This window comes from Sphaerodactylus townsendi, linkage group LG05, assembly GCF_021028975.2.
Source record: "Sphaerodactylus townsendi isolate TG3544 linkage group LG05, MPM_Stown_v2.3, whole genome shotgun sequence".
In the NCBI taxonomy this organism is placed as follows: domain Eukaryota; kingdom Metazoa; phylum Chordata; class Lepidosauria; order Squamata; family Sphaerodactylidae; genus Sphaerodactylus; species Sphaerodactylus townsendi.
The window spans coordinates 56,548,280-56,574,809 of NC_059429.1; the positions used below are offsets into that span (position 1 = coordinate 56,548,280).

The following is a 26,530-nucleotide window of genomic DNA, read 5'->3' on the forward strand; positions in this document are numbered from 1 at the left end:
ATAAAAAGGAAATTGTTGGGTTTGGAGCATCAGAACACACTATATGTTCTGTAAATTTAAACTTCTTAATAATAGTGCTTGGTAAGCACTCCTTGTTAATAAAATGACATAGGAAAAATGTCACTACTGCTTTTGGTAACCTAGTGCAGTATTAGATAAATTATATATGTTGGACTAGTGAAATATGACTTGGCCAATATTGAAGGAATAATATGTAGATTATATTGGTCACCCCTGTAGCAATGATTCTCAACAATGGCTTTTCCCCCACACACAAAAATTCTGTCCAAGCCTCTTTGTATTCTGTCAAGGCAGTGGGGAATGTGAGTGCTTTTAAATAATGCTTTTTAAATAGTGCAGAAATAAGAAAGTAAAAAACAGTAGCCAGGAAGTGTCAGGTTTAACAAAAGAAGTGCCCTGCTGGGCCACACATGTGGCGTATATACTCTAGCACAGTGTTTCCCAACCTTTTCGATGTCGTGGTACCCTTGACCTTGATCTTCATATCTCAGGGTACCCTTGAGGTTCATTTGATTGGGGGGGGGGGGCTTTTTCCATTTTTGGTCTGTAAGTAGGGGGAATGGCAAGCAGGGGGAGGGGAGGGAAAGCAGCGTTGACAGCCACGTTGTTTGTTTGCCTAAATTTGGCATGGATTGGGGGGAGAGCTCCCTTTAAGTCTACCCCCAGAATCCACACCGAATTTAGGCAAATTAAACAATGCTGTTTTTTTTATGTTGTTTAAAGGAAGGCCCTGAGGCTTCCAACCAGTGGTGGGATCCAAAAAAATTAGTAACAGGTTCCCATGTTGGTGGAATTCAAACTGTGGCATAGCGCCAATTGGGCTGGGCGTGGCACGACGGGGGCATTGGCTGGGCATTCCTGGGGCGAGGCATTCTTGGGCGGGACTGTGGCAAAGACACAGCCGCTGTGCCGGTCCTTGGGCAGGAAATGAATGCACGCAGGTGCAGGCTGCCACGCATGCCGGTGCACCTCCTGCTAGACTGCTTCAAGTTCTGTGCGCTACTGCTGAGAGGAGGGGCGTAACTAAGGCAAAAATCACATGGCAAAATCACTAATAAGTAACCCCCTCTCGGCACACACAAATAATTAGTAGCCTACTCTTGGGAACCTGTGAGAACCTGCTGGATCCATTTGATTCCGGTGGGGGGGGGGCAGGCGGTAGCATTGTCATGGTACCCTTGGGACGTGCTCAGGGTACCCCAGGGTACCACGGAACCCTAGTTGGGAATCACTGCTCTAGAATCCTTTTCTACACAATGGCCCTCCAGGTGTTCTGGAGGACCAGCAGTACTGAACACAACACACAGGATTTTCTCCTGATGTTGCTTACTGGCACTGGTATTCAGAAATTTACTGGCTTTGGATGTGGTTGTCCATTTTAGTCATCTTGGCTATAACTGTTGATGAACCTCTCATCTATTAATCTGCTTAATTCCCCCCCCCTTTTAAAGCGATATATTATATCAATCATCACTACATCCACTGGCACTGAATTTCACAGTTTTATTACTTTTTGAGTGAAGGGGGGATGAGTTCCAGTATTATGGGGGAGGGAGAAAAAGTATTCTGTGTCCATTTTCTCTACCCCATTTATAGTTTTGTATTATCTCCAACTCATTGTTTTTTAAAACTGAAAAAGCCCTAGATCGTTTCTGACAGAATTAAGGTTCTACTTTCTTTTTCTAGGGCTCTCATATTCTAACAGTTGTAAGGGGAAGAAATGAGCAGAGCCTGATAATGCTTCACTTCTTGAATTCTTCAAATATCAGGTTATTAGGAGCTTGTGTCTTCATTCTAGAAGCAGTTACAGTTTCACTTGAAGAGAAAGCACATGAAGTTGAGCATGGGTGTGTGAACAAGCTTTCTTCTTTTCCAAGGTCTTCAAGAAGGAAGTAAGGTCTTAGGACCATTATACATGGAACCCTTACCTCAGGGCTTTTCACTCCACAGTGGGCTTGTAGTGGGATCTCCTAACATTTCTCCTCACATTTCTCTACACAAGGAGGCAATCACTCATGTCATGCAGTTTTTCTGCAGAGAACTCTATTGGGCCTCTACTTCTCCTGGTTCTCTTAACTCCACCCAGCAACTCAGCCTTCAAGGCACAGATCTCATCACACCTGGTTGTGCCAAGATTTGGCTGGATTTGTAAAAACTTTTAAATCACTGTTATATCAATAATTATGTTAATGCAGTTATATCAATATTGTGGCTCTCCCAAAAATAACCATGCCCCCAAAATGAAAGAGGCAAAGCAATTCCCTCGACCATATGCTCCTAAAAAGGGGACCATGTCTATATTCTCACCCCTTCCCTCCCCTCCCCTTCTCTTCCCTTCTCATATATTCTCTATATTCTCCCCTTCTCATGTCTATATTCTCACCCCTACACACACACATATTACCTGCTGCTGCTGCAGGAGAAGAGAGAGGCTTCTTTTAAAATAAAGGTATGCTTGAATTTTAAAATAAAGGTATGCTTGAAGTTTTTAAAAGCTGTCTGGTCATTGGCAGAAGTAGGGTGGCAGGTGTGGTGGAGCCAAAAAGAGATGCCGCTGGTAATATGCCTTGGAAAAGCCCTCTTCGTTATTATATTGAGATTTTCATATCTCAATATGAGCATTTAGAGAAGCAGAAAGGAGCCGGCAACATGGATAGGGTAGAGAAGGGGAAAGCATGGACAGCACTGCAAGGGAGTGGGAAGGGTGGAACTAGGTAGGCTGGCCATAGGTGGAGGGAAGAGGTCTGGGACAAAGCTTTGCTCATTGGCAATTCTGCCCACTCTGATGGTGAAGCAAATGAAAAGTGGTCTCTCTTGCCGTAGAGAGAATGGAAAGTGAAAGCAGGGTTCAAGGGTTCATGTTTGTATTATTATTATTGTAGATTTCACAGCTGCCAGATCTTTAGCTGGTTGTTGGCCTTCATTACAATCCGAACCTCACCCAGAAGCCTAGGAAGTTGTAATGTATCGGCATAGTATTTGTGCAGATCCCAGCAGGGCCTTCTGAATTTGACAGATGTTAATTTTGTCAATTCAAGGATGTTTCAAATTTTTTTATTTATTATTATTATTATTATTATTATTATTATTACTACTACTACTACTACTACTACTACTACTACTACTACTACTACTACTACTACTACTACTACTGTTGTTGGTTGTTGTTGTTGTTGTTAAACTGCTCTACCCCCGAAAGGCTCAGAGTGGTGTACATGCCAAACAGGAAAACAATACATTACAGCTAAAAGAAAGAACAAATCAAATAGCCCCAATAAAATTGTACAAGAAATCTTGCCATGACAGACATTTGCCACCATCATGCACTAGACATCTTGTGCATAATCAGTCTTACTTCATTCTGTTCCTTTCAGTAATTTTTCCCAAATCCATCCTGTGGCAAAAGAAAATATGTAGTAAAGTTGGGCAGAGATGGAGAGTATGGTTGTCTCTCATTGACAGCACACTCTAATATCACTTTAAAATGAAACTCCACTACACTGCTCAACACATATATGAATGGAATTTGGCATATCGCTTCATGCCATGATTGACATGCTTTGAGAAAGATCAGATCCTGAATTAGCAGAGAGATAGCCCTATCCTTTATAAAGAAGGCCCCCAAAGCCTGAGAGAGGCTTCTGTGATTGGCAGACAATGGAAATGCTATGCATAGAAATGGTCCCTGGGACTGTCTGGTTTGGTTGGATAGTTGATGGGATGGTTAATTGTTCTGGTTGGCATATCTGTCAGGCACAACTCCCTGATTCACTTTCTTTCCTAACTGTTCATTCCACTGCTTAAGAAATCCAGACAAAGAAATCCAGACAAGAAGGAATCTGAGCAGCAAGGTAAATTTCGCTTGAACAGTGGAGATAATTCTGGGTTCAAAACATTTGCTATATTTATTAATAGTGTTGTTTGAGTCAGACCTTGAGTAAGTAATTGCCACCATCACATCTCCAGATATTCTAAGAACGCCATAAACTGAGCGTGAAAGTGGCAGTCTTCCTTTCTTGCTCTCACTCCACAAAATATACATTTTGTGACGATACTAGCATAAGGGTGGCTGAGATTATAACACATCCTGCTTGAATGTATATTAAAAATGTTGATGTGAAAGCCCTAGCAATGATCAAAGCTCTGATCTCCTAAGGGCTTCACTAGGAGTAAAAGTTAAGCTTCACAGCTGGTTCCTCTGAGTGTTTACTGTGTCATCTACTGTTATGCTGCTCTTCAAATGTTAGTCTCCTCAGGTAAAATCAATCACTGAAATTATCCCCCCATGTAAGTAATTTGTTTTGTAAAAGTAAACAGAAAATGTTTGTCGAATTCCCCTTCCATATCCTCAAAATAATCTGGCGCAATTCCTTTCCTATCTAGTGAGAAACAGGTATTTTTAATGCCTACTACAGATTTACAAACAAAAATGAAGTGTAGCTTTTCAAGAATGCAGTACTATGCTTGTGATGTCCCTAGGCCAGGTTCAGTATACATTCCCTGCACTCCCTCCATCCTGGAAATCTGCTTTGAATTGATTGGTGTGTGTTTGTGTAGTCTTGCAGCAGCTCTTGTGAAAGAAAACTGGCCAGAATTATTTTTATCGATTCTGCCACTATGTAATTTTTATAGAGCGGTTTGACCAGCCTGACCTAATACATATCATTATAGATCTTTTTTTCTCCTTCCTGAAAGTGGACGTAAAGCATCAGAATCATACCAAAACAGTGTTATTGGCCACTTGAGTTTCAATTTGTCCTTCCCTTGTGATTCTGGTAAGGTATCTATAACTGCAGTTCTCAACTGATGGAAGAAGGAAACAAAGTGCTTCCTGCATATTTTGTGGGCAGATTGTTATGCTGTGAAACTGAGTTTTAGGGAGTATAAGAAATTTGTGCTAGAGGCTAACATCACTATTTTGATGTTGTTTAATATCACAGCCAGTTCTTTAGCTGGTTGTTGGCCTTTCATTACAATTTGAGCCTCACCCAGTCTAGGACATTGTAATGTATCGGCGTAGCATTTGTGCGGATCCCAGCAGGGCTGCCTTCTGAATCTGACAGATGTTGATTTTGTTGATTTGAAGATGTTTCAAGTGCCACCCTAGTGTTTTCAGAATGGCTCCCAGGGTGCCAATTACTGCTCGGATGACCTTGGCTGGTGTTCTGTTCCCCAAGCAAACTACAATCAGATGCTTTGCACATGGCCAGAACAGAGTGTAAGACCCTTCGATAAATATGCAACAGTTCAAAAAAGGGTTTAATAGTATTGAAGGTTTAGGACTCTGACTCCTCCCATGAAGTCTAACTAATAAAGAATACTTGCGATGCTGGAAACAATTGGAGATTGTTTGAAGAGCTTGCAGATACCAACTCTTCCTGGTGACCTCTACTTGGACTCTGTTTCCTTGCAATTCTGTTGAAACTTAATTACTCAAGTACCATGGATCTTTAACACCTAATATGTCTGAGATATTGCTTTTCTCCAGCCTTCCCCAGACACCTGAAATCTAAACAAAACTGTAAAACAGGAACTGCTAACTAATAAGAATCAAAGGTGTATCTAGGCAAACAGAAGCCCGAGGGCAAAACCTGAGTTTGGCCCCCCATGGGCGGCTGCCCTCCCCCACCATGATCAAACAATGATTTTTTTTTTACATCAGGTCGTTTCAAAGTCACCATTACATTATAGAACATGCCCCAACTCACAAATCTGAACACAGCAATGGGCCATGCCACACAGCAGAAATAATTTTTTTGAAAACATTTTCAAAATGCTTTCAAAATGTTTTATTACTGCTATGAAAACGTTTTATGGTGTTGTATCCAGTCCCCCCAATTGGGGGAAACAGCATCACTTTCAATGTTATTTAAACTGGGGACCCTAGATTCTCCCTTTAAGGCGGATTTAAAAGGAGAATCTGGGCTCCCTAGTTTAAACAAGTGATGCTGGAATCCACCCCCAAACAGCATCATTTTCAGTGGTGTTTAAACTAGGGAGCCCAGATTCTCCTTTTAAATCCACCTTAAAGGGAGAATCTGGGGCTCCAGTAAATAACATTGAAAGTGATGCTATTTTGGGGTGGATTCTCCCCCACCCTGAAACAGAATCCCTTTCAATGTTAAAACTGGGTAAAACTCAGATTCTCCCTTTAAATCCATGCCAAAGGGGGTGAGTTTAATAATAATAATAACAACCTTTATTAGGCATTGAGAGAATAGAAGAAAGAAAGAAAACAAGCATTGGCAAGAAGGGGGTGGATTTAAAAGGAGAATTTGTGGAAATTTAGGGGGTACCTGCTGTCAGGGGTGCAATTATTAAGATAGCAGCACCAAAGGCACTCTGAATCTTGATGAGCCCCTACTGATGATACCACCCAGGTTTGGTGAAGTTTGGTTCAGGGAGTCCACAGTTATGGACCCTCAAAGGTGTAGCCTCCATCTCCTATTAGCTCCCATTGGAAACAATGGGGGATTGGGGCACTCCCTTTGGGGACTTTTGGGGGGAATGCCTCCAAAATTCAGCTTCATTATACTGCATAAAGATTTTTTCAGGGGACTGGAAGGACTGTTATTAAGGTAGAGGCATCAAATTTGCAGTGTACTTACTGGTGAGTTTCCTTAGAAAAACTCCTGAGTTTGGTAAATATTGAATCAGGAGGTCCAATTTTATTGGCCCCCATACGCTCTCCATGTGGGGTCCAATAGACTAGAATCACCTAATCCCATCTTTACCAAATTCAGGGATTCTTCTAAGGAGAATCACCAGCAAGTATGCTGCAAATATGCTCTCTCAGGTTTTTTTTCTTTTAACTTGGAATTTCTTCTTGTGCGACTGTAGCTTGGGATCCTGCAATAATCAACAAATGCTGATTTTTTCAGCTTTTTTGAGGTCGGGACTTTTGGATTTACTGAATGCACATCCTTACTCTTTATTTTTACTGCAACAGAGTAGAATGACTACCCCTCTAGATTATCTAGGTTCTTTGGACCTAGCATAATTAGGACAGGAGGGTTTGTTGGAAAGAAATAGAGCTTTTTTTATTGTAAAGGCCTGCAAGGCAGCTTGCAGTAGTAAAAGCAATAATCAAACCAAACTAAATTGAAGATAGCTTAAAATAAAATAAAATAGTTATGCATAATAAGAAGCAAGATAGTTCATCAAGGTTTGTTGAACTGGGAAAATCTTAATTTGCTTTCAAAGACAGTTAAGAAGTTCACTCCCCTCATTTATGCAGAATAGCATGCCATAGTGCTGATGAATTGCTGGCTTGTGTGAACCCATACACCAATGACCTTGCAGAAATAACTTGCCATAGTTATGGTCAGGAATATAGAGGAATAGTTGCTGATCTTGGTGTTTCTATAAGTATATCTCGAGTCTGGAATCCCAAGCAGCCTTGGAGAAGGTCAAGGAACAAAGGCATAACAGAGCAGACTCATATGGTCTTTCATAGATTAGAAAAGAGGTCTCCCAGTCCCTTTTGTGGTACCCACCAAAGTTTTTAAAAAGCGGGTGGGGCCATGTGGGATTTTCATCCAGCAGGCCTCTACTTGAATATAAGTCCTCTGTGTCACTTCTATGATTTCAGAGGAAGTGGAGGTAGTAAAGCAGAAGTGATGTTGATTAGAATGATGATGGAAGAAAACTCATGCCAAGGCTGCTATGATACTGGTTAGAGCCCATTTTAGAGTCTTCCCAGGTACAATCAAAGAATATTTTTCTACCATCATTCCATGCTTTAGTGTTCTTCATTGATTTGTTCCATGCAGTTAGAGGCCTTTAACCTTTGACCCTGAGGAGGAAACAGTCCGCCTTTCTGTAATTCACAATCACCAGTTTGCAAAGTACTTTGTGGATAGAGTCAATCATTTAATTTTTATTCATTGGATTTTTATTACATGCAGATGTTCCTGAAATTTATCATCATACATCATACTAATACAAACTGAAATCATGAATTCCATCATTTGCTTATGTCTCTCTTGTCCATTATGGATCATAAAAGGAGGACTGGTCCAGTAGATGATGCAGATTATCAGTGGCTCAGTAACTGAAGAATTTGATTGATAAGCCTTTATTTGGCATAATACAGTAGAATCATAACACAATACAAAAACTTTGATAAAGGAGTATACAGATACAAAAGTGTGAGATAAAATATAAACTATTGGTTATGCATCACCTCCAATAAAAAAACTTGCTACCAATTCACAAATTTAATTGTCAGAATTGTCCAAGAGGAAAGGGAGTCTCCCTGACTCTCCCATTTCACTGGGTATTCTAGAAAAGATATTGGAATATTTTAATGTGATGTTTGCAAATTTAGGGCAGCAGAGCAATTGATGTGCCAATGTTTCAATTTGCTGTTCACCACAAGAGCACACCCTTTCACTCATTTCCAAGTTGTTAAATCTACTACGCAATAAAGCAGAGGGGAAAACATTGAAACGAGCAAGTGTGAGAGCTCTTCTCTGAATAGGATTAGTCAAAAAATACAAATAGGGAGCCATCCTGTTTTGATGTAGGGATATTGAGAGATGTAAAGATGAACAAGTTTTCATAGCAGACCTAATTAAATTAATCCATTCGCTTTCCAAGAATTTTTGTTTTAACAAGTTGTAGGATTCTGAACTGGACAGTGGGAAAAGCGAGTCGAGGGATATACCAAGTGATTCAATCTTTCTCTCTATTAGAGAGAACCATGGATTAACCTGGGTATCAGATAAAAGTGGGTGAACCAGCAAATGCTCGTTGTGTAAGAAATGCAGGCAAAGCCAGAATTTAAAAACTCTCAACCAGGCCCTATAAACTAATGAGTTTTGGCCCAGCTCTAAACAAAGAGCCACATAGGGTACACAGTTTGGCAGGCCCATAATTTTACGAAAAAATTTGGATTGGATCATATTCAAGGAATCATCAACTGCGTTAAGCCAGATAGGAACTCCATAAAGTAGCTGCACTTCTATCTTGGAGTTAAAGATTTTTAGTGCTGCAGGGGCAAGGGAGTGACCCTTTCCATTAAAAAAGCATACAATGGCAGAATAACTGTTGGTAGCAGCTGCAATAGCAGCTTTTTTGTGGGGTAACCAGGAGAGGTTATAGGAGAAAATAGTTCAAAGATATTTATATCGATTAACCTGCTCCACTGGCGCATTATTAATTGCCTAGTTATGTTTTTCATATTGTTTGGCAAAGACCAAGATCTTTGTCTTATGATAGTTGACGGCTAGTCCATTGTCTATACAATACTCCCCACATCTATTCAGCAGTCGACTAAGTCCAACTTTTGAACGAGATAGAAGAACGGTATCATCAGCATATAAAAGTATTGGGATATGCCTGTAGCTTTAAAAAAAGCCCTTGGAAGGTCTTTCCTTAAAAAAATCCAATAGATCTAGGTAATCAATACATTATTGGTAAGTCTAAAACTTGTGATATTTTGGAAAGATGGCTGCTGCATTCTCAGCTCCAGGTTTTTATGAATAAAGCAGATTATCTAGGTGTCTGGGTGTGAAATTACTTTGGCTGCCCTGATTGACCTATGTGATCAAGGGCTAAACTAGGTGTTACTTTTTTGGCAAGTTGTGTTCAGGTTTCTCTGTCTCAATTTGTATTCCCTGCAGTCACACAGCTGCAGTGGGGAATGTCATTTTGAAATCAGAGGCATTTTATGTACATCACTCTCTGCTGTGACTTTTACAACTTTTCAGACTGGTGGGGCAAGAAAAGCAGGAGCTCCTCCCTCCATGCCATAATTCCAAGAAGAAAAGGGCTTGTCTGATCCCTAAAATGACATTCACTCCAGCCGCTTGTGTGATCACAAGGAACATGAGTTGAGTTTGGGAAATCCAGACATGATTTGCCAAACAAGTAGCATCTAATGTTATGCTAACTCAGTAAGAATAGTGTGACCTGGTTGGTTATCCTAGACCTCTCAACAGTCTAGGCTGCTTTGTCAGTTATAGCGGTTCCTAGGGAAGGTGGATCTGACCATTTTTTTCATGTTCTTTGGTAAAATTCAGTATGCTGTATGGGGTTTTTGATGACTATTAGGAATTGGCACAAAATATAGAGGCCTAACTGAAATCTGCTGTGACAAACATAAAATGTTTGGTTGTTTTGATTTGTTTTTTGGTCCAAACTGGTTTTGCCCTTTAAAACTTTGAATGACTTGGGACCAACATACCTGAAAGATTGTCTCTTCTCTTCATGTGAATTTTCTCTAGGCCTGAACTCAGCAGGTGGTATGCTCTAGGAAACTGTATAGAAATGAAGTTGTAAAGCATGCATGACAAGGCTTTTTCAACTGTTGCCCTGCAGACAATGGAACTCCCATTTTCTAGCAGCACAGCTGGCCCCATCCGTTTTTGTCTTCCAGCATAATTTAAAGATGTGTTTACTCTTGGGTGTCATTTTATTTCTGCTTATATTTTGGAAAGATGCTGTTTTTTAATTGCTATTTGTAACTCACAAGATTTGATCTGTGATTTATTGCCCACTTTGTGTATTGCGATTGTGGCATTTTTATTATGATTATTACTGCAGGTCATGAAAGCTCTCCTGAATAATCTGAAAGCAGGGTATAAACAGGTTTAAATCCAATAAATTAGCAGGGATACAAGAGTTGTCTTCTGGTTAAAAATTAACCAGGGTAGCATATTGTAGCTGACTAGGCCTGGTCTAAACTTTGCACTTATCATATTCCTTGCTGATTATGTGATATATGGTGCCAGTATTTGTGAGGACAAAATGGAGGGATGGGGTCATATTCACTGCTCTGAGCTCCTTGGAAGAGGACGGCAGGATAAAAATGTACTAAATCAATGATTTATCCTGTTTGATTATCTTTGGCTGGGTTATTTGATGGTCACTCTGTAAAGGTCAGCTAGTCTGTAACACAGTTTGTGTTATGAATGGGGTTCAAGTACACACAGGATGCTGAATATTAAGGAAATATACTTCCTTTGCATGTGTAGAGGTGCTATAAGAATACAGGGAATTCTTACTTCATGATGACATTGCTCATATAAATTCACAATTAATCTGATTTGGGAATTAGGGGATTAATCTGGAAATGTATTTTGTGATGGCAGAATCAAAGGACTAATGGTTTATACTGCCACAAGGACTTTAGGCCATGGGGCATTATTTTTCCAGCTCCATGTTTCTGCTATAGTTGAAATGCTCCCAGAAAGTAGAGGCAGATAAATTTCAATCTGCAGGCAGAAGTTCTTGCAGCTGCAAAAATATATGTGGCTCCAAGCTGTAGTCACATAACTATTGTTGAGTGTCAGCTGTGTCTGAGATAATCAACTTAAAATGTTTGTGGAATTAAGATAGGCTAACACTTTTTTATTGTTTTCTTTCAGTTTCTCCAAAGATATTTCATATCTCGAGTGACATTGTGGTGAATGAAGGAAGTAACGTCACACTTGCTTGTTTAGCATCAGGGAAACCAGACCCTTCCATTTCTTGGAGACACATCTCTCCATCAGGTATGCTCGAGCCTGTTGTTCACCTTTCAAAGAATTTTTTGTAAAAAAAAACACAAGTCTGGCAAAATTCCAATAATCAGATTACTGGAAATCTAATTTTGTTATCTAGGAGTTTAAAATGTTCTTTGGAACTTGATTAAAGTTAATAATTGAATCGTGTTTAATGCATCTCCTTGGTGAGTCCCGTTGGTAGTCTAGAAATTAACCACTGGCTTTAAATTCTTTACTTACATCAAAGGTGGATTCCACACAGACCAAATATAATGGGTGTAGGACATTATATAAACCATTTGGGAAGGGGAACTTCACACAGGCCCCATTCCCAAAATGAGTTTGGCTGTTTTATTCCCTTCAACCCATGATTTTAAAAAATTGCTAAACCAGTGATCCTTTTGCACAATCACAGGTTGTGTGCTCTAAACAAAGAAGGCAGGAAATGCTTCTTTTCCCTCCCTTCCACCCATTCACTTTAGGTTCCACACTGTCCAGTGTCAGGGAGAATCTGCCTGTCCACCATTCTGTATAAGTCACTCAGCAGGTTGTGGGCAGATTCTCTGAGCACCTGACAGTGTACAAAGTTTCCCCAAGCACGTTTGCTCCCTGTGGCAGTGAGTATGACCAATCTACAGCAAAATGTCCATTATTTCCTGGAGGGCCTTTTTTTCTTTTGTGTGTTGCACATGCACAGCTATGCAGATGCAGCCGATTGGATTGCAGAACAATTGGCATGGCTGCGGGGGTTTAATTCTGTATGCCCGCACAGCTATGCTTGTGTTCACCACCACCATCATCAAATCCATTATGCTGAGTAATATATCAGGCAACAAGTGTTCTTTACCATTTCTGGTCTTGGGCAAGTGTTTCAGCCTCTTCCCATGTAGAAAATAAAAGTGAAGCATCTCTGCGTGAAGGACTGAAAGCAACCCGGATTGTTTCCATGGGCTCTAATCGCTGCTTGAATGGGTTAAAGGGCACACATCTGAATGTGGAGAAGAAAAATTGGTTCCTTTATAATGACTGCAACTTGTTATACATATGCTGAGTGGAATCTACCAAAGTGTCTTGAATGTAATGTTTGGCTTCTCCCACAGTCCCTTGTTTTTCAACCTTGTAGTGTTGCCCTATTGTTTGTTAGGCTTTGTTGTTATTTACATTCATCCATCACAGTCTGGCTGGTTGTGCATGGGGACTGATGTGTTCAGGGAATGAAGAGGCTGCGTGCTGGGCCTCCCCTTTTGGTGGGGGCCTCCATAAGATGGCTCATACCCCCTGACAGCAAGGGAAGTTAACAGCCTTGGCTCCCACTATCTTGCTGCTCCAGAAGTTGGTTTCCCCCCATGCATTGAGCTTGGGGAAGGTTATTACTGGGGGGCAGCAGATGTGCTGCCCAGTTGTCACTGGGGGACAACAGACATGCTGCCCAGTGCTTGATCCATCCCCTTTGATGCGCCTCTGCTTCTTTCAGCCAGCATACCAATAAACAGACTGTGGCTAAATTGTATTCCACACAAGGTGGTTGTCTGTGTTTTCTTTCTGCACCCTCAAGCTCATTCTCCCCTCCTCAGGCAGCAACCAGTACATTGAATACTGGGGAGAAAGGGAAGGTCTACTAAAGTTAATATGAACCCTCTTGCTTTCAACTCCCTCCATTGCTAGGGCTGCAAGGACAATTACAACATTACTTCCCTCAATCCTTTCTTTCTATCTGTAGGCTGGGTTCTTCCCAGACAGTTGTGGCTGTTTCTTAACACTACTGTTGCTTAACACCTAGAAAAGATTCATGTGTCACTCCAAATTGCAGTGAAACTTAAATTCATAATTTAAGTCAATTCCTTGTTACCAATTCCTCTGCTATCCCTATTACCTTTTCTTTGCCTCCTTGGTATGGCCTGTTTTTCTTTGTCTCTTTTAATATTTAGAGTTAATGGTTCTAAGGACAGTGACATATCTTTGTTTTTTTGTTGCTATGTGACTGTATTTTGACATTGTGTTTAATATTGAATTATCTTTGCTTTCGCCTCTACTGTGTTAAAGGTACAAAACTAGCTATTTCTAAGCAGCTTATTCATGCATGTGGACATTTTTAAGATGAATCTGATGTCATTTGTAGGTGGGAGAACCACAACCTAGTATGCCTGAAATGCTAATCAACACTTTTTCTTTATAGAGAAAAACTTAAAAGAATTACTAATAGTGACCTTTAAAAGAGCAACAATTAAATCTTTTTAAGTGACCACCCAGGGAGTAGAAAAATCAGTTACATCATAAAGGTGGTCTTTAACTAAATGTCAAACAAAATTGCGTTGGGAACCTCGTGAAGTCTTCAAAGTGTAGCTTAGGACAGACACTCACCTAATGGCAACACAGGAACTTGAGTTTCATTGATAAAATGGCAGTAGCTGTACCTTACAGCCACCTTGCAACTTCAGTGATAAAGAATTCCTCCATAACCAATTCTTTGATGGATTCAGTACAGTATTCAATATTTTTTTCACAGATAAAAGTCAATTAAGTGGCTGTAAGCTCATTGGATCAAGAGTTAGTATCTGAATGGCTCTCTCCCATGAGACATTATTCACAACTTATATGTATCCACATTGTGTTAGGGTTTGTTCCACAGAGAATCCATTCAATATAGAGAAAAATGCAGTTGAAAATGTTACTCTTGGAGTACAAAATCCATGAATTTTTTTCAGGAAAAATCCACAAGTAGAAGGCTTGATTCCTGATTATACTTTTGCATTCTGAAACATCCATTCATTCAGAGATCTAGTTGAATACAGGAGTGTACTGCACTGATGGATAAGGTTGAAAATGCAGCTGAAAACAAAGTGTGGTCACAAACAGAGTTTAATGGAAAAAAACTTCATAGGAACTGGACAACCCTCTAATTGGATTAGCTGACCTGTGCTTTTATTGGTGGATCAACCAGCTGACTAACAAAGGGAGGAGGCATCTCTCTTCCTGCTCAAATTGAAAACTATTTGGATTCCTGAGTGTTCCACCAGGCTTTTACATCTGGCCAGCTGGATCCAAACTGAGTTACCTTGATATTGTGGCCTCCCTGGGATGTATAGTGGGGTTGGGTGTTGTCATCTATTGTCAACCTTGCATTTTTAAAGCTTAATGCGGTTTTATGTTGTTATGCTTTTTTATGATTGCTGCTGTTGTACTATTTTATTGTTGTTGTTCACAGCCCTGAGCCCTGCAGGGGAGAGTGGTTTATAAATAGAAAAATAAATTAAAAATAAAATAAAGTCCCTTAACTGTGTGTGAAAATTTACCCTGAGAGGATTTCAGTCAGAGAGTAAATCTGATCTGAAATATGGTGTGTGGCAGCATATGCTGAGAGCAGAAATACCAGACAGAAGAACTTGGAAGAGTTTCCAAAATAACCATAAATAGTGGGGAAATATATTTTCAGAAAATTTAAGAAGAATTCCTAAACCAGTCAGGAAGGGAATTATATCCAAAAGAGGATTCTCTATATGGTGTAGTAGTGATCTGCTCACAAGAGAGTTACCTTACAAGGACATTTCTGTTGAGTGTGTATCTAATAGTGGAGAGGTTGTGTGTTCTGAGAAAAAGGTTACTAGCCTGTTAGAACCCACAGTCTTTTTGAATCCATTAAGTCAGTAACTAAGTGTAACTCAAGACAAAACTTCATCTTCATAAGAAATATAACATCTAAGAACACTGGCGTAATGCCCATTGGGCAAGGTGGGCAGCTGCCCAGGGCATCACCTTGTGGGGAGCATCAAAATGCTGGGTTCGTTTTTGGGTATTTTAGTGGTTTTCCATTTGTGGCCTGCAGGGGGCGCAGTTTTTAGGCTAGTGGCACCAAAATTTCAGTGTATCATCAGGAGACTGTCCTTATGCTACCCCCCAAGTTTGGTGAGGTTTGATTCAGGGGGTCCAAAGTTATGGACTCCCAAAGGGGGTACCCCTATCCCTCATTGTTTCCAATGGGAGCTAATAGGAGATGGGGGCTACAGTTTTGAGGGTCCATAACTTTGGCCCTCCTGAACCAAACTGCACCAAACTTGGGAGGTATCATTAGGGCAGTCTCCTGATGAGACCCTGAAAGTTTTGAGACTGTGCCTTCAGAAATGTGCCCCCCACAGCCTTCAACCCCCATTGACAGCAATGAAGAAAATTCAATGCAGAACAAAGATTCTTGGGCAAATTTCTAGGATGTTCCTGCAGGGGGTGCATTTTTGATGTATCGGCACCAACATTTCAGGGTATCATCTGGAAACTGTCCTTATGGTACCCCCCAAGTTTGGTGCAGTTTGGTTCAGGGGATCCAAGGTTATGGACCCTCAAAGGGGGTGCCCCATCCCCCATTCTTTGCTAAGGAGATGGGGGCTACTCTTTGAAGGTCCATAACTTTGGACCCCCTGAACCAAACTGCACCAAACTTGGGGGGTGCCATCATCTCCAGATGATACCCTGAAATGGACCCTCAAAGGGTAGCCCCCATCTCCTTAGCAAAGAATGGGGGATGGGGCACCTCCTTTGAGGGTCCATAACTTTGGACCCCATAAACCAAACTGCACCAAACAGTTTCCAGATGATACCCTGAAATTCTGGTGCCGATACATCCAAAAATGCTCCCCCTGCAGGAACATCCCAGAAATTTGCCCAAGAATCTTTGTTCTGCATTGAGTTTTCTGTATTGCTGTCCATGGGGGTTGCAGGTTGGGGGTGGGGGGACATTTCTGAAGGCACAGTCTCAAAACTTTCCGGGTCTCATCAGAAGACTGTCTTGATGATACCCCCCAGGTTTGATGGAGTTTGGTTTAGGGGGGCCAAAGTTATGGACCCTCAAAACTGTAGCCCCCATCTCCTATTAGCTCCCATTGGAAACAATGGGGCATGGGGCACCCACTTTAAGAGTCCATAACTTTGGACTTCTTGAACCAAACCTCACCAAACCTGGGGGGTAGCATAAGGACAGTCTCCTGATGATACACTGAAATATTGCTGCTGATATGTCTAAAAATGCACCCCCTGCAGGCACCAATGTCCTGGTGCAAAAAAAATTTGGTCGTGGTGGAGTGGCCGCCCATGGGGGGGGGGCATCCAACTCAGGTTTTGCCCAGGGCTACAGTTTGCCCAGGGCTGCCTCGTTACGCCCCTGTCTAAGAAACTGAGAAAGCTTGCTGAAATCTTGTGTCTGTGGCAGAAACCTAAGATTGTACATAGCTTACTCTTTCTTGATTTCCATTTGCTGATTTTCTTCATCATTCCAACTTCATTTGCTCAGTAAATTTTCCTTTGAATTTGTTTAGACCTGCCTTAATTCACCAGAGCCATTTTTAAGGAGTTGGTTTAAAAAGAAAAAGGCATTCTACACTTAGGATGGAACAATATTAGCCTAAAACCATCACACACTACCTGAAAGGCTACTCAGTTCCAAAAGACCCCAAAAGGCAAAAAGTGGAAAAGTCTGCTAAACAGTGATAGTAAGATGCAGGGTGGTAAGGGGTCACCACAAGGGGAAATGTTCTTTTGGAATTAGGCAATGGAGAGAGTGATTGGCATTAAATACAATTAAAGATCTTATTAATGCTGAATGTGCTGGATAAATACAGATGAAAATAGTAAAGGAAAATGTTCTGAAACTGCACTGTTTCAAGATATGGGGGGTGGTATAGCCTATACCAGCTATACCCCAGCCAAACCTCTGCAGCACTACCAGTGCCACTGGGCACCAAAGGCAGAGAAGCAACAATGGGAGGGTCCATTCATCATTTGTTCCAGGCTACTGCTACTAATCCGATCTGAGCTGAACAGGGGAAAAGAGCATTTGTCCTGTGATTAGGGGTATGTGTGAAAGAAGAACTTTACAGCTCTCACCAGGACACTCTCACCAAGCTGGATTTGTCAGCCTGCACAAAAATCTCTAAACTGGCAAGGCTAGTCAAAAACAAGCCATTACTTTGAAGTGAACTTTGGAATGTCTTTGTTTCATCTAGAGCAGGGGTAGGGAACCTTTAACACTCAAAGAGCCATTTGGAGCCGTTTTCCACAGGAAAAGAAACACTTGGAGCCGCAAATAATTTTTGACATTTAAAATAAAGATAACACTGTATATATTGGGGTTTTTTTACCTTTTACTCCGCTCATTCTGAGAAGCGCATGGATGCGCCCGTCCTGCTGCCTGCGGGGCGGGCAAAGATGAAGCCGGCAGCTCGGCCTCGCCGGCCGCCGGGAAAGCGCCCACCCCGCTCCAATGGGGTGGGCGAGAGGGGAAGCCAACTGCCGGAAAAGCGCTCGCCCCGCTCGAACTGGCCAGGAGAGAAGGGAAGCCTGCGGCGTGGCCCAGCCGGCCGTGGGCAATTGGTGCACCCGCCCTGCTGCCTGCAGGGCGGGCAAGGATGAAGCCAGTGGCTTGACCTCACCGGCCGCCTGGAAAGCGCCCGCTCGAACGGGCCGGGAGAGAAGGGAAGCCCGCGGCATGGCCCAGCCGGCCGTGGGCAATTGGTGCGCCCACCCTGCTGCCTGCAGGGAGGGCAAGGATGAAGCCGGTGGCTTGGCCTCGCCGGCTGCCTGGAAAGCGCCCGCCCCACTCCAACGGGGCGGGAGAGAGGGGAAGCCGCAGCGAGGCCCAGCCGGCCGTGGGCAATTGGTGCGCCTGCCCTGCTGCCTGCAGGGCGGGCGAGGATGGGGCCGGCGGCTTGGCTCGTGGAACCGCAGTGCAAGGGCAGAAGAGCTGCATGCGGCTCTCGAGCCGCAGGTTCCCTACCCCTGATCTAGAGCTTATGGTTTTGATGGACATGACAATTACTTCAATTCTGACCACCTATGAGACACCTTTGAGTGAGAAGATTTCCAAGTTGGTGAAGTGGGCCAATTTGTTTATTGTATCTCCTTCACTTCTTCTTCCTTAGTTTCTGCAAGGGAGGCTCTGAAGGGGCCCCCAGTTCCACCAGTGCAGAGGTGGCAGTGTGGGCAGATGCCATTAAGGGGAACAGGATAGTTTTAGAATGCTGACCTGAGGTTGGAGGAGCAAGATCATGCTCAGAGTGGGCTGCCTTCATCTGGGAAGCCCTACCTTGCCCTTGGTGTAAGTGAGGCACAGACAGTGGTGGGATCCAAAAATTTTAGTAACAGGTTCCCATGGTGGTGGGATTCAAACAGTGGCGTAGCACCAAGGGGGCTGGGCGGGGCATGACGGGGCCGGGGCATTAATAATTTCTCTGTTACTGTAAAAAACTCTTACTGTAAAAAAAAAGCTCCTAATTTCCAGCTGGTATCTTTCTGTCCATAATTTAAACTCATTATAGCAAGTCCTATTGTCTACTGCCAACAGAAACAACTACTTCTCCTCTAATTGACTGCCTGTCAAATACTTAATACTTTCAAATACTTAATTTTGTTTCTAGAAATCAAAAGAAGGATACTTTCCTGAAACAAGGAACTTTACCATATTTCTAAAACATGTTTTTAAAACAGCCCAACAGGGAGAATTATCCCTTTTTCTATCTTTGCTAACCAGCCACATAGGAAACAACAGGACTTTATGATTTTTAGACCTAATGGAATATCTAATGGAAAAGCAGACCCAATTAGTAACCCCCTCTTGGCACACACAAATAATTAGTAACCCACTCTCGGGAACTGGTGAGAACCTGCTGGATCCCACCTCTGGGCACAGACCTTACAAGAGGCCAGAATGTGGGCTTCACTGAGGCAAAGGAGGCAATCCTTGTGAGGATCTGTTTTGCCATTTTTGCCCCATAGGAGAAACACTTCTTGAAAAGTGCAGTGTCCTTTTTTGGCCTCTATAATGAGAAGGGTGAGAAGCAAGAAAAACTAAGAAAAAAACTACCAGAAAATCTGGGAATCAGAGAAGTACTTCTTTCCTCTGTGGCCGCAAAAGAAGAACTAAGCGAAGAGCACTCTTCCCTCTCCCCAAACATGACTGTTTGGACAGGAGAGGGACTTCATGCTCTTAAAGGAGCCAGCTAGAGAAGAAAAAGCTTTCTAATCCTTCCATGGCAGGCCTGTGCAAGCGCAGCCTCAGTGTGTGCTTTCACAGAAACCCACTCGATAAACTACCGTTACAGGAAAGTGAAACACCATATGTTTCATCTAGAGCTTATGGTTTCCTCCTAGTTATTCAGTAGAGATCATATTTTGTCTTGCTTACCCAGCTGCAGCTATGCAAATTCATTCAGTCCTTGAATTACATTGTTACAAATTCATTGGAGAGAATTGCTCTATTTGGAATAAATGGCAACCAGAAATAGAATCACAGATTTGCATTTCCTTGAATAATAGGTTTCTTTTATCTTGTCTAAAATAAATATTGAGAGTGTGTCATTTATCATGTTCCATCATATACGTAGAGCACCCAAATGCTGTAACAAGTAAGAAGCTTGTGGACAGTCAACAAATTATAATAGCATTTCAATGTCAAGCTTGTCCTGAAAGAAAACACCACACATGAAGAAAGCACCAAATCTATAAATGACCTTTATGACAGGAGCAACATATTGATATTATTACTATCTATTACCTATTTACCTTTTAAGATGTTTTGAAGTACCTTAAGTTATGTTTTAAGTACTTTATATGAGGCACTAGTTTCAAAATGCTTTTATCATCAACTGTTCTCTATACACTGTAGTGCGCCAGTGGCTAAATGTTAGACCACTTTAACACCTGCTTGCTTTAAATCCCTGCATTACTGTCTGCTATAGAGGAAATTATAGTGCTATAAAAGGGAACTGCTATAAAAGGGGAAATTGTTTACATGGGTACTAAATAAAAGTCCAGAAAATATTTCATAAAGAAACTGTAAAAAGAATCAAATTCTGGGATGTCATTAAAGTTATTTGTTTACTTACTTCACTTGTATCTCACTCCCCTCTCCACTGAGGACCCAGAATGTCTTTCATCCTTCCCCCCTTTGTCATTTTGTCATCACAACAATTCTGTGAGGTAAGCTAGGCTGTGAGTGTGTGGCAGGTCCAAGATCACTCAGCAAGTTTCTATGGAATAGTGAGGAAGAGAGTCTGGGTCTCCTAGATCCTAGTCCATCATACTATCCTCTATTCCACACTGGCTTAAAGTTCACTAATAATGGAAGGAACCAACATATTAGGAAATGGATTCAGCCCTTGTTAAGTGAATTAACAAGGGCCCTCGGGGATGGGGCGGTATATAAGCTCAAAAAATAAATAAATAAATAAATAAATAAATAAATAAATAAATAAATAAATAAATAAATAAATAAATAAATAAATAAAATTACATTCAGCTTGATTAACTTCATTGGTACTCTGTGATTCTTTCAGTTCCTACCTGTAATTCAGAATAGCATCCACAATATGCCTATTGTTGGGCATGGGGAAAATTATCTAGAGTTCTCGTAGGCATGGTGATCTACAACTGACACAGTCAATATACACAACTGTTTGACAGTATAGGACTTGGAAGCAAGGTCACGTTGACTACATCTTTGACCAAATAATCAAAACCAATTTTGCTCATTTTGCTTCCGACTTTTGGCACCATGATGTCCGCAGCTCTCCTGAGGGAGAGACAACTCTATCTCTTTTTCGCTCAGGTGATATATTTGAATGATGGTAGCCCCGTGGATTACAAAGAACTACCAGACAGAAAGACACTGTCCTCTTCAGAGAGGGGAATGAAGGGGTGAGGGGCACTGAAAGAAAGCCAGAGGCCTACCATCAAATTGGCAACAGGAAAAGAAGCAGTTTTTAAACTACTTTAAGCATAAGTGATGCTGTTATTTTTTCTGAAGAAGATAATAAATGGAAAAGGAAGTCTCACCTTTCATCATATATTTCACCTTGCAAGAATTTACTTCTTACAGACAGATAAGTAAAAATTGAGTTATGTGCCTGATTTATGAACTGTGCCATGTTAGAATGAGAGATCTTGTTTAGAACTCCGTTAGTGCCACATTGCTGGAATGCTCCTCAAAAATTGAAACAAATAAAAACTTAAGAAGCTTGCTTAAGAAAAGGATCTATGACTCTTCCAGATTTATAGTCCACCCAAAAATAAAAAGACTTGATTTTTAAGTACTGTGTTCAGTTCTGGGCAGCGCAATTTAAGAAGGATATTGACAAGCTGAAATGTGTCCAGAGGAGGGCAACCAAAATGGTAAAAGGTCTGGAATCCATGCCATTTGAAGAAAGACTTAGGGAGCTGGGGATGATTAGTCTGGAGAAGTGAAGGTTAAGGGGGGACACGATAACTATGTTTAAATATTTGAAGGAATGTCATGTTAAAGAGAGAGCAGGCTTGTTTTCTGCTGCCTCAGAGACTAGTGAATCCACCATAGTAATCAAGGGAGGTGTACAACAGGTACTCAAACTCACTGAGTATCATTCCGATAATATCTTTCTATCACAAATGGTAATTTCAAAAAGTTCAAAAACAATTCCACAGGAAAGTACACTGTCAAGTATGGCTATAAAGCCTCTAGATGAGGTTTTTATTTCGGCAGTCCTTTGTCAAGCCAATCTGAAATATAAAACTATATAAAACTCTGTCTAATCCTTTCATTTTCATATAATTAACAAAAACCCAGAGAACCCTTCCGTATGCACTTACAATTGTTGTACAAAGTATTTTCTTTCCATACTCCTCTAGGAGCACAATTGTTTTTCCTTAAGTTACATAGAAAATAAAACATAAAAAATGAAACATTCATATTATTCAATATTAAACCTAAATTTTCATAATAATAATGAATAATAATACAACACTTTTCATTGTGAAGATTCACCTACATAATTTCCAAACTGAGTTTCAGATTTCACTTGAATGGCTTTTCTTCTATGACAGCAAAAAAAAGGGGGGGGGGAAGAGGGGAGAAAGATGAGGAATACATTCAAAATCTATTTGTTCTAAACTTTTTCAAAAGTAGTCAAATGCCTTTCAAAAGATACAAGTATACTTACTAAATAGTCCTCTCTGGATATCAGGATTTCATGTGAAAGCATAATACAAAGAAGTTTCCACAGTATATACTAGTTGATTGTTCCCAGCTGTAGTCCCAGCTGTAATCACAGAAATGCTGAGTAGTCAATTGCAGAATTGAGTCCTTGTCGGGATGTTGTTCCTAATTCAAAAATCAGCCTTCCTTCTCTTTGTTTTAATTTTCTTCTTATATCCATTGAACAGTCCCCAGTAGCAACTGTTTCTACTACTGTAAATTTCAGGGATTCAGGTGAGTGGTTGTTTGCCAAAAAGTGGTCCACCAGAGGAGCTCCTTGCACTTTGTTTCATATTCTTGACAGATGTTCTAAAATTCTAACACTGAGGGAGTTCACAGGATACTTCCATTTCATCATTAAGCCAGCTGATAAAGGAGGAGCCGTTGTTGTTATGGACTCTTTGGATTATAAGAATGAAGTTAACAGACAATTGGCAGACAGAAATTTTTATATCACCAGACTTATTAAAACAGTGATAGAGGAAGCTTTAAGCATAGGTGATGCTTATGGGAAGTCAGTGTTGTTGAGCCAATAGGGGGAATTCAGAAATTGCACTCACAATATTGAAGTCAGGATTCAGTATCTCTGTAATGCGAAAGCAAAGTGACACAACTACTCTAATGTAGTTACATTTGTATTCAGAAGGGGAAATTTCTCAAAGATGAGGGGGATAGTGCTCAGGAAGCTGCAAGGGAAAATCAGGAGAGTCAAAACTGTCCAAGATGCTTGGAGGTTATTTAAAAACACAGCTGGAATGTGTTCCGCAGGTTAGGAAAGGTAACACCCAATTCAAAAGAAAGCCACCATGGTTAACAAGGGAGGTTGAGGAAATTATCAGAAAAAAGATGTCTTTTAGAAAATGGAAGTCCAGCTCAACTGATGAAGAATATGAGAAGGAACACTAATGGTGGCAAAAGAGAAGCAAATTAGCTGTAAGGGAGGCAAAAAAGGATTATGAGGAACGCATGGGTGCAAACATCAAGACCAGCAACAAATAGTTCTTCAAGTACATCAAAAGTAGGAAGCCAGCTAGGGAAGCGTTAGGCCTCTTAGATGACAAAGGAACAAAAGGTGTTCTAAAGGATGACAGGGAGATTGCAGAGAAGCTGAATGAATTCTTTGCATCTGTCCAAGAGGAGGTGAGGAAAATTCCTGCTCCTGAACCAAGCTTCTTAGGAGGCGAATCTGAGGAACTAGTGAAGATAGTGGTAGACAAGGAAGAAGTTCTGGCAGCTATTGATAAACTAAACGCTACCAAATCACCTGACCCAGATTGCATTCACCCAAGAGTTCTTAAAGAGCTCAAGCATGAAATTGCTGATCTTCTCACTGTAATATACAACTTATCCTTGAAATCAGCCTCCATCTTTGAAGAATGGAAGATGGCCAATGTCACACCAATCTTTAAGAAAGGATCTAAGGGGGATCCAGGAAATTATAGACCAGTCAGTTTGACATCTGTTCCTGGTAAATTAGTAGAATCTATCATTAAAGATAAAATTATAAAACATGTAGAAAAGCAGGACCATCTGTGGAAGAGTCAGCATGGCTTTTGCAGAGGCAAGTCCTGCCTTGCAAACTTACTAGAGTTCTTTGAGGATGTAAACAGGCATGTGGACGTTGTCTACTTGGATTTCCAAAAAGCTTTTGACAAAGTTTCTCACTAGACACTATTGAGAAAATTCAGCAATCAAGGAACAAGAGGGGAAGTCCTCCTATGGATTAAAAACTGATTGAGAAACAGGAAGCAAAGGTGGGTGTAAATGGGAAGTTCTCACAATGGAGAGATGTCGGGAGTGGTGTCCCCCAAGGATCCATTTTGGGACCAGTGCTCTTTAACCTATTCATAAATGACCTGGAAGTAGGGGTGGGTAGCGTGGTGGCCAAGTTTGCAGATGATACCAAATTATGTAGGGTGGTGAGAACCACAAAGGATTGCGAAGAGCTCCACGCGGACCTTTATAAATTAGGTGAGTGGGCTAAGAAATGACAAATGCAGTTCAATGTAGCAAAATGTAAAGTGGTGCACATAGGGGCAAAGAGTCCAAACTTCACATACATGCTACAGGGGTCAGTGCTATCAGTCACAGACCAGGAAAGGGATTTGGGCATCTTAGTTGATAGTTCCATGGGAATGTCGACTCAATGAATGACAGCTGTGAAAAAGGCAAACTCTATGCTGGGGATCATTAGGAAAGGAATTGAGAATAGAACTGCCAAGATTGTCATGCCCTTATATAAAGCAGTGGTGCAACCACACTTGGAGTACTGTGTTCAGTTCTGGTCACCACATCTCAAAAAGGATATCGAAGAGATAGAAAAAGTGCAGAGAAGGGCAACAAGGATGATTGAAGGATTGGAGCATCTTCCTTATAAGGAGAGGCTGCAGCATTTGGGACTCTTTAGTTTGGAGACATCTGAGGGGGGATATGATTGAAGTCTATAAAATTATGCATGGGATAGAAAATGTTGACAGAGAGAGTTTTTTCTCTCTTTCTCACAGTACTAGAATCAAAGGTGGCATACACTGAAAATGCTGGGGGGAAGAATTAGGACTAATAAAAGGAAACATTTATTCATGCAACACATGATTGGTGTTTGGAATATGTTGCCACAGGAGGTGGTGATGGCTGCTAACCTGGATAGCTTTAAAAGGGACTTGGATAGATTTATGGAAGAGAAGTTGATCTTTGGCTACCAATCTTGATCCTCCTTGATCTGAGATTGGAAATGCCTTAGCCTTTCTCTTATTTTGCTTATTCTTTTTTGCTTATATTAGTCTTGGCAGTGTGACTGGTTCACCATCAGGTAGTTTTGTAGCTATATACAATTTTTAAAAACCTTTGCACAATCCCCCCCCCCCACACACACACACATATACACAACTTTGTTCATAATGCAAGAATCCAGCTCTTTCTTGGCCATGATTCCATGCACACAGGAAGTATTTGTTGGGTATCTAGCTTGTCACATGAAGCAGAATTAAGACTTATTTGTCAAAGCTTTTAGTGAGAAATCAGGTGCAAAACCATGAATACAAATTATTCAATGTAGCCTAATTTTTTTGGGGGGGGGTGAAGGTTTGCATCAACAGCTTCTACTTGGTACATTTCTTTTTAAAGAGAAAAGTGATAGTCTAATATGAGTGAAAATAAAATGTATTAGAAGCTATTTTAACTTAGTACATAAATTAGAACATGCCATTTTAATGGGGCTTGTTTAACTTGCAGTCATTATGTAAATTCATTCATTATTATAAATATTCATTATCTAAAGCTATTATGCAAATCCACCAAATCTACACATTTAGTGTAACACTAGAAGGAACATGGAGCAGAAGCTTGTTATCTGAAAATCGTATATTGTTGAAATGTCATCTGAATAAATTGCAGGTATTAGTTATTTTGTTCTGACATTTAAGAGCAAAGTGCAACATCAATAGCTGAAAAATGAAATGAAATCTTAAAGAATCGGTGGTTGTTTGCAACATAATACTACTTGTATAGCATGTTTATTACATCTGCCATTTTGGAAAGCAAAAACCTTCCAGGAGGATGAGATTCTAATGCAGGAATGCTCCTCCAGCATTCTTGAATATCTCTAACAAAAAGATTCTTCCACCTCTCTTAATTATGTTTTGCCCTTATTGCACTAATGCCTCCTGAAGGAACTCCTTCACAAACCTGTATTGGCTCTCAGTGTTGCTAGGCATCCCCACTCTAAACTCTCCCAAAGAAGAAGTTAAATCCTCCTCCTTTTTTTGAGATTGGAATGGAATTTTATTTCTGTGATTTATATTCCACCTATCTTACTAGGGCTCAAAACAGATTACACAGAATCACTCACTTTAAGCAACAGAGTAGGATATCTAAAAGACAATGCAATGAGCACAGTGAAAGTATTAACATAACAAACTAAACAAAGGCAATAATTACATGGTAGGAGGGTGGGAGATTACCTCAAGTAGACCATACCACAAGGTGGAGACCACAACATAGGAGGTATAGGCAGTTGTTGGTTTTGCCTATT

At 40.9% G+C, this 26,530-nt stretch overlaps 1 protein-coding gene across 4 annotated transcripts in view; it reads left to right on the plus strand.

The window, feature by feature from the left end:
* The window catches only part of NEGR1 (neuronal growth regulator 1), a 744,190-nt gene that overhangs the window by 409,744 nt on the left and 307,916 nt on the right, over window positions 1–26,530 (plus strand). For all 4 annotated transcript variants that reach the window (XM_048495755.1, XM_048495757.1, XM_048495758.1 and 1 more), the window contains exon 3: window positions 11,394–11,519. In XM_048495755.1, coding sequence (XP_048351712.1) covers window positions 11,394–11,519 — 126 coding nt within the window. The remainder of the gene's footprint in view (window positions 1–11,393; window positions 11,520–26,530) is intronic.